Source organism: Trifolium pratense, linkage group LG1, assembly GCF_020283565.1.
Source record: "Trifolium pratense cultivar HEN17-A07 linkage group LG1, ARS_RC_1.1, whole genome shotgun sequence".
Taxonomy (NCBI): domain Eukaryota; kingdom Viridiplantae; phylum Streptophyta; class Magnoliopsida; order Fabales; family Fabaceae; genus Trifolium; species Trifolium pratense.
Genome location: NC_060059.1, coordinates 36,917,931 through 36,926,973, shown reverse-complemented (window position 1 = coordinate 36,926,973; position 9,043 = coordinate 36,917,931). Strand labels below are relative to the sequence as shown.

The following is a 9,043-nucleotide window of genomic DNA, read 5'->3' as shown; positions in this document are numbered from 1 at the left end:
CTTTGAACCTAAATTGGTGATCATGTGGTTTAGTAGTTTAATTTTATTTTAGGAATCTATTACTACTTTCTTGTTCTATTTTCATTTATAAGTTATAGAAGTGAAAGAATTGATGCGAAATTTTGACATTATCAAAGCCTAAGTAATTAATGAAGAGAAGGTCTGGCAGCGATTATGTATCAAGAAAATGTTAGTCCTCAAAAAACTACTACAGCAATACGGCAATCTGTAGTGCTGCACTATGGTCGTAGAAGGACATTAGGACCATAGTGTCAGCCTACGGCCGTAGCAACTCTGCCATTCCATTGTGGATCGTTTTTTTGTTGTATATATAACTATAATGGATGATCATTTGTACTCATGGATTAAAGCTTGTTAAGCTATAAAAAGAGCTTAACAAGCCACAAACTCCAAACACACAAATCTATCTATCTATAGATAGTAAAACTAAGATCTCAAACACCAAATTAAAGTAAAGCAGCTCTATTTCATATTGTATTTCATTTAGAACATTACATAACATAGTGCTAACCATAATAATTAATACATCATGTGGACATACACAAACTTGTAATCATATAACATAATTAAACATACAACTTTTATATTTTAATATCTTCAAAGTAGCTAGCTGCTGTAAAGTGTTTATTATTCAAGCATAACCCTATTCATGAAACTGTTTGTTTGTTTTAATCACTTAGAAACCCAAACAACATGATCTTGTGGGAGGAAGTGACAAACTGGAACAGTTCCAGGTTCAACTTTAAGCACTTGAAAAGCCAAATGTTTAGGATTCCATTGTGATGTATCAGTGTGACAAACCGCAACAGCTTTAACTCTGTTTCCATCAACACCTTCCAAAGGCACAGAGTAAACTTTAGTTGTATCCGTTTTATGACAGTAAAAAACCGCGTAAGGGTAATTCTCTTTGTGACAAACAACAGCTTTGTTCTTATCTCCCAATCTCTTCACTCCTTTTGCTATTACATATTGTTGCATATTACTTTCTTTTTTCACTTCTGTTGAAATAGCTTCAACATTGTTTCCCAGTTTCGAAGTAGTGAAATCAACCATTGATTCTAATGAGGTTACACAAAGCTTTTCTTCTCCTTTGATACCTTTTTCTTCGCACTCGCTTATTGTATTCTTCACATTTTCAGCTTCATTTGTTCCTTCCTTGATTGAAAACTTGTTGAGTATGGTTTCAACATTGCTTGATGAAAAAGGTATCGAATTAGCAACTTCTTTAGACAAGAATTTTGCATCATTATCGTTTGAGTTTTGCGCGAATTGCAAGTTCAATTTTGTTCCTTGATGCAAATCTTTTTCTAAGAAGAAAAGTGCTACATTTGGTTTATCATTTAATTGTGTCTCACTAGCAGCATAATTGTAATCAAATGGTGATTTTTTTCCAACGAAAACATGAACTGGTTTTCCTCTTCCTTTTCCGGGAGCGTGAACATTGACGCCTCCATGACCAACATTAACCGATGTTCCACCGGACGGTTTTCCTTTTCCTGCATTTACATGAACTCCACCTTTACCTACATTGACTGATGTTCCACCTGGCTTTGTTTTCCCTGCATCAACATGGACTCCACCTTTTCCTACATTAACCGATGTTCCTCCTGGTTTTGTTTTTCCTGTATCAACATTGACGCCGCCTTTTCCTACAGCTACTGATGTGCTTTTCTCTTCTGTCCAATCTGTACATTCATATAGTTTGTGTCCATTCATCATCTTATTCATAGGACTAGATCATGAAATTGTGTAAACAACTTAATTAAACACTTATTAGTAAGTAAACGTGTTTGACCTGACTTATTTTCAAACGTGTTTGCTGCTGTGGTTGCGGGTTTCTGGTGTATCCAAGGGTGTGTTTAGTTGTTTTGTCAGATTGGGCTAGTGTAATGTTTTGATCTGTAGTCATTTTTGTTTGTTTTGTTACTGGGCCAAAAGATTCATTTCTATTTTTTATTTGAGACTTTCTTTTGCCACCATACCAATTTCTCGCATGCCCTACAAATTTCCATTTTTACCCTTTCGCTACTTAAGACTTAAGTAGCGGACATTATAAAAATGAGAAATATTGAGGAAAAAACACCCTACATGAAATTCAAGATTTTTTACCTGTTCGCTACTTAAGTAGCGGATTTGTCTGCTATTTAAGTATCGAACGTTATAAAAATGAAAAATTGAGAAAACCCCGCTTAACATATAAATTTCATGATTTTAAACGTCAGCTGCTTAAGTAGCGAATTTGTCCGCTACTTATTTAGCAGACATTATAAAAATGAGAATTTTGAGAAAACATCCTCTTAATATGAACTTTTTTTCATTTTCATAACATCCGCTACCGATACTTAAGTAGCGAATAAGGGTATTTTAGTAATTTTGTAAAGCGTGCGAGAAGATGGATAGAGTGACAAAAGAAAAATCTCTTTCTTTTTCCTTGAGTTTTTCTATTTGTACACCCTTATGGGAATCTGGTACATCTTGTACTTATTCCTTTTCTTTATTTTATATAATAAATATCATGAGTTATACTTGGTAAATTCTAATATGGACCACTTCATCAAGTGGTCCATGGTGGACCAGTCATAAATAACATTATAACAAATACGAATTTTATAAATCATCAATAGAAAAATTTAGAAAAATTGAAAATCATTTGATATACACATCAAGATTAACGGTTTATTAAATAACGTAAATCTTGATGGGTCCCAATAACATATCAAATGATTTTAAAAAAAAATTAAAAAATTTATGGATGATCTATACGATATAAACTTTCAATCCAATAGTGAATTTCGTAAAATTCATATTCGGTAGATAATTTGTCAACGATGACACCCAAAAAAGATGGTTTGCTATTAATTTTTTCACTAATAGTTAACGCTTATGGGCTCTACTCGGGAAATATTCACTCAAAAATGAATCAACAAAATTTAATGTATTTGATCTAAATTCTATAATAAGTAACTTTATTTTACCTTTTACTTTTATTATATAAGTAGCTTATAATAAACTCTTATAAATGATAACTATTTATCTATATTAAGTTGTGTGTATGTACTAACCAGCTTGAAGGAGATCAGTGATGGCTTTTGGCATTTGAGTTGTGGGAAGTTTGGACTTCCAGTATAATTCAGGAGGTAAGGCAGCATGTGTTGCTACAAGTGCAAGCTGCAATACAAAGTTAACATATATACATCATATTTTAGTATTTATTTATGAAATGAAATGAAGTAATAATAATAATAATAATAATAATAATAATAATAATAATAATAATAATAATAATAATAATAATAATAATAATAATAATAATAATAATAATAATAATAATAATAATAATAATAATAAAAGGAAATAACTACTATATAACAAAAAATGTTGAATAATATGTGGGAAAAATATTAGGCACATGGTAGAATATAGTTGGAAGTTGTTGCTTACATTGAGCACAATAAAGATGGATAAATGAGGAAACTCCATAGTGGAAATTAATTAGAGCTCCAACTATTAGTAAATGGTAACTGAAATAAAGATTGAGAAGTAGTAGAGATATACTGAAAGCAATGCAAGATAGAATGGAGATCCCTAAGTGGCCTCACACACCATTTATATAGATGCCCAAATAGTATAATTTTATTAATAGGAGAATGTTAACTTGTGCCCTTAAGGCACATGTTAAGGAAACAAAAATAGAAATTATTAAATGCTAATTTGTGCATTTTGACTTTTGAAGCATTAAATTTCTTGTATCATTAAATGTTGAATTTCTATTTTGGTATATCTTAACATGTGCCCTTAGGGCACATGTTAACAAGACCCTTATTAATATTATTATTATTATTAGGAATTAAGGGAATAGTTTCTAGATAAAGGTCGGTTGTATGCTTGGATTGGTACTGACTACCAATTTTGACACACATTTACTAACTTCAACTGTCCGTGGCATGCCACATTAAAGTGCCATTAGTATTACCACAGTTGGTGCTTGGTTGAGAGGAACAGATCTTATGTATAGTCTCAAGTACAAATAATTTGGATTTAGGCATTATCAAATGTTAATATTAATATTTATTATTAGAATATTAATAAAGAAATATTTGTTTTTTATCATTTGTTGGTGTGTCTAATTAAATTCATATTATTTGTGTTTGTGACTATGCTAGTGGCTCAGTTGAGAGATTTAGAAAGTGTACATTGTATTAAAGTTTTTTTTTATCGTAGGTGCTTAGGGAGAGAATAAGCAAAGAAAAAATATTTTTTTATGGGACACTCGTCCGACACGTGTTGTGCGAGTGTCTTACAGTTGTCGGACACTGATCAAAGGAGTGTCAAAATAAATGAAAAATTGAGTTTTTTTTACACCGACGTGAGCTATCCGACACGAGTCGGACGAGTGTCATACGAGTATCGGACACCGCGACATCTCTAATCACATAGATGTTCGTGCTTCATAAATGAGAAATAATATATACATTTTTTTTATAATGGAATCAGTGAAAGAATTGAATCTAAAACCTTATACATATTATTCAAATCTCACGCCATTTTATCAAATTTAATAGCACATTTAAATACCGTTAAAAATAAAATCACACACGTCCCATAAAAATAGCTCATTTGTATGTCACACTGTTAAATTGGGCTATAAAATACTTTCTCCTCAATTGATTGTCTCTTTCTTTGTCCCAACCCTTGACATTGTTTTATAGGTTTTTCCTATTAATAATCACCTCTTTTATAGGTCTTTTATCTTCTCTAACAATTGCCCATCCTCCCCTCTAGGCTGTAGCAATCATTCCCTCCCCATTTTTTGTGCGACAAATTCAATATCAATGTCAAAATGCCCCCACAAAGTGCTAAGTAGAGTCATTGTTGATTTGCATCCAAAGTCTTGCCACTCCATTTTCAATAGATTAGGACATATTCTATCCTCTACCAAAGCCATCAGATATTGCACATAATTTCGGTGGCGCTTAAGCCTTAATGTAGTCTGTTGAACCCGTTCACCTAAAATATTGTGAGTTTTTGGTGATTATTGTCATTTAATCTATAGAGAAAAAAAAATCAAATCATTGTTAACATCTTAGTAATTGTTTTATCAATTTTTATCTTATAATTTGTCAAAAAAATTACTATATCAATCAACTTATTGCAGGGACGAAGCTAGAAGGGGACCAGCAGAGGCCACGGTCCCCCCTAAATTTTTTCTAAATATTTTTATACTAGTATGTTGTTATACTATTAGTTCAATTTCACTTTAATCCCACTTATTTTATTAAACTTATGAAAATGGTCCCTCTTTATTAATTCAACATTTTGGGCTCTATTATAAATTTATTGTGAATTTGATCTTAGTGGATGTTTTCCCCTTAAAAATCATATATTTTTTGCTAAAAAATGTGTCTTATTGCTCCAATATTGAATTTAATAACAAAATATCTCTCTTGAGACTAAAATTCACTTCTTTTTTTTACGCAAAAACTCGCAATTTTTATGACAAAACACATGAGTTGAGACAAAATTATAATGAATGTAAAAATGGAGGGCCAAAAAGTTCGAGTTTGAAAAATTGCCCATAAAATGAAGATTCGCAATATTAACTTTTGATTTATTTTACAATTTTTTGTATATTTTATGCCTTTAAAATGTAATTTTTTTCGTTATTCAATTGTACTTTTAAATTCGGTCCCCCTTAAACTTAAATTCTAGCTCCGTCCCTGACTTATAGCGAATGTAGAAAGAAAAAAAATAGTTGTAATCCAATTAAAACTCCATTGAACAAATAACACAAATATGAAGAACACAAAAACCAATTTGTTCTCTTCAAATAGGAATGATTTGTTGAAAGAAAGTGGATCAAATTCAAGTCTGCTTAACCGTTTTTTGAGGTATTGGTCGCTTTAGATTTTGTGTAGATTATTATGAGTATACGGAAATAGTGTGAACTCAAAATTTTTTACTTATCCACTTTTAGTTAGGTGTGAATTTTCAATCACTTAACTTCTTTTTTTTAATGGCAAATAATATTATATGTAATATGCAAAAAGAACAAGAGAAAATTAAGAATACAAAAAGGAACAAGAAGTACACCTTGCGAACACATAACAACTTCTAAAAATCACACACAACCCTACGAAAAGGCACACCAAAAGCTAAACACTTATAACCTACCACGAAGATCTAAGGACCCCTCAAATAGAGAGGCAATGATCAACCACCAAGAAGGACATACACAAGAGGCTTTCAATCAACCAGCAGACCTCACGAAGACTCAACTCAACACCTCGACACACTCTACCGGTTCCAGCAAAAAATTGGGTGCATACCCCACTTGTAAAAGGAAAGGGAGAGCCAAAAAAATTACCTATGAACCATTTCTAAAATGAAAGTTTCACCCTATTGACCAGGTACTCAACAGAAAAAGTTCATTTTAAAAAGAAAACGTCATTTTGGAAGTTTCAGATAAACCACGCAATAGTTTTCCAAATTAACTTTCACCCCAATCTATTTTTCCTACTCATATTCATGCACAAGAAAATCTCAAAACACCCTAGGATTTTCCTACTCATAATATGGAGTGCCAATATTCCAATCTAAAAAATCAAATACTAATTTTCCTCGTAGAATTTGCTTGTAGGTGTTTGTTGCAGCTTGGAGCATGGGCTTATCAATCAACAATCAAATGTATACAGATAAAAATGTATATACAGACACGTAGCTTTACACATTCATATACGTACAAATTCATTTGAATCTGAAAGTGATAGTAGCCACTCTCAAATTCCTATAATAAAGGATAGATTAAATTGTTTTGACTTTTATCAATACTATGCATCTAATAACATTCAACTACTTTATTTATTTGAGGCATAATGACAGTTGCTAGTCATTTTCACTGCAGGAAACTAGTGTTTTCTGTCAAGAGTTAGTTTAAAGTGATGTTAAGTTTAATAATCACAATTATTTTGTGGGAAAATACAAAAACTGTTGTCAACGGAATTCAGAGACGCACGGTGGAATATAAAGAAAAAATAAAGAGATTAATGGATATGTTCTGTTAGTGTAAAATAATTTTACATTGACATTCAATAAAAATCCGACATTTTACAATGTCATACAATTAAAGTAAATGTAGAGTGGAGTAATTTGATTGAATAAATGATTGTTATTAAATGACAGTATAAAATCGGATACTAGTGGTGAAAATTAAAAAATAAAATGTTTTTAAAAATTTTGAAGCGACAAAATTTTGTTGGTGACAAAGTAAACTATTTGTTTAGTTAGAATCGATAATTAATGTTGAAACAAAAATAATGAATTTGCTATTAAGTAATATAATTTAAGGATTACTTTGATAGTAAATTGATACATGTTAGCAGAAGGAATATGTTGCTCGATATACTTTAAAATTATGGTCTTTTTTACCTATCTACAAATTTCACGGGTGTAAATGTATGAGGTAAGATCTGAATATGAATTTATAAGTAGAAAGTGATCCTTACATTTAGGTTTTATAAGTTGAAGTCTGCCTCTCATAGCCACTATTGGACATTTGGAGCATGACTCAAATGATTTGATAGTGGTGAATTGATAGCAAATAAATAAGCATTAATACATTTTTAAAATTGTAAAGTTGGACTAACTCAATCTTAAAAAAATGGATGTAAGGTAAATATTTCCAAAAGGTGGACCTTATTTATAACTTTTAAAAAATTGTAAATTTTATAATAATAATAATAATAATAATAATAATAATAATAATAATAATAAATAAGATATATAATATAATATTTAATTACTAGTAAAGAAAATATAATATTTAATTAAAAATTGTAGGAATTGATCTTTAAACATGTTTAGAGAGGCAAGTCCAAACAAACTCCAAAGTTTCAGAAGAATTATTGTTGTTCTTACGTTATACAAAAATGGAAAAGAAAGGCAAGCCCAAATTCTATGGGTACAAGTTAAACTAAATATTAGATTGTTACAATCCACACCCCCTAATGATACATTATTTTTTATGCCATTTACTTGTTTTTGGAAATTAGTTTTCCGGGGAGCGATCCAAGTGGCGGTGTTGCACTGCTAGGCGAAGCAATCAAATGTTGCACCCTAGATAATGAAAGTCCAGTAGCCAAAAGCATCACAGAACTGCCATATGTCTGAGTAGCATGGGGCACGTGGAATCCCGTGTGAATCAGCAAAATCTTAAAAATACGTTTGACGTTTACACCAAACAGATTATCTAAATTCATAGACAAGAATTGCCTACAACTAAATTAAAGATGAGCCAAAGTTTAAATATATAGTCGGATGTATAATCAGTCGAAATAAGAACAATTGAAATTGAGTAAGATAAATCTTTCTCAATTTTAAAAGTCTACTTAACAGTTTGAGAACGTCTAAATTGGTCAAAGGATCTTAGGCTCTGAACAATATTCTATAAATATCACTTGTAAATTTCGTCATTTTATTTTAATTGATCATCGCTCTTATTCACGCTCAATGCTGGAGGGAATGTTTTTGGGCGTGGGATCCACTAAAATCAAACATTCCTTCCTCTCTAAATAAAATAACCAAACAGTGTAAGCCAGTTTTCAAGACACTTTTTTCCCTTTATGCTTTCCATCCTTTCAATTTACTTGAAACCAAACAGTGCGTCAATATTCAAATATGTATGCATGCAATATTTTTTGGGTACTAGCTAGTATGTATATATTCAAATATTATTTTTTGAGTACTAAGCTAGTGTGGTAATATTTAAATATTAAATTGAGAAGCAAGGAATACGAGTTTAGTAAATTATTAATTTAGTAAAATTTTATGGTGCATAAGTAAGACATGTCTAATCTTATAGGCCGATTAATTATTCTTGTATGGCCCTTAGTTCGATGACACTTCTAATCTGATAGGCCGATTTTGTTAACAAAGTCAATTCAAACCTTTGATTCAAGATTCAACAACTTCGATCAAATGTCTTGGTTGAATTTAAAAACAATGCTTATATCTTCATACATAACCT

General features: G+C 30.9%; 1 protein-coding gene across 1 annotated transcript; it reads right to left on the bottom strand.

The window, feature by feature from the left end:
- Positions 1–467: 467 nt before the first annotated feature.
- On the bottom strand, positions 468–3,636 carry LOC123905425 (BURP domain protein RD22-like). The gene is made up of 3 exons (XM_045955021.1): positions 3,463–3,636; positions 3,084–3,189; positions 468–1,706 (listed from the first exon to the last, which is right to left on the bottom strand). Exons 1-3 carry the CDS (start codon positions 3,499–3,501, stop codon positions 694–696), a joined length of 1,158 nt encoding a protein of 385 aa, XP_045810977.1. The 5' UTR covers positions 3,502–3,636; the 3' UTR covers positions 468–693.
- Positions 3,637–9,043: the final 5,407 nt, after the last annotated feature.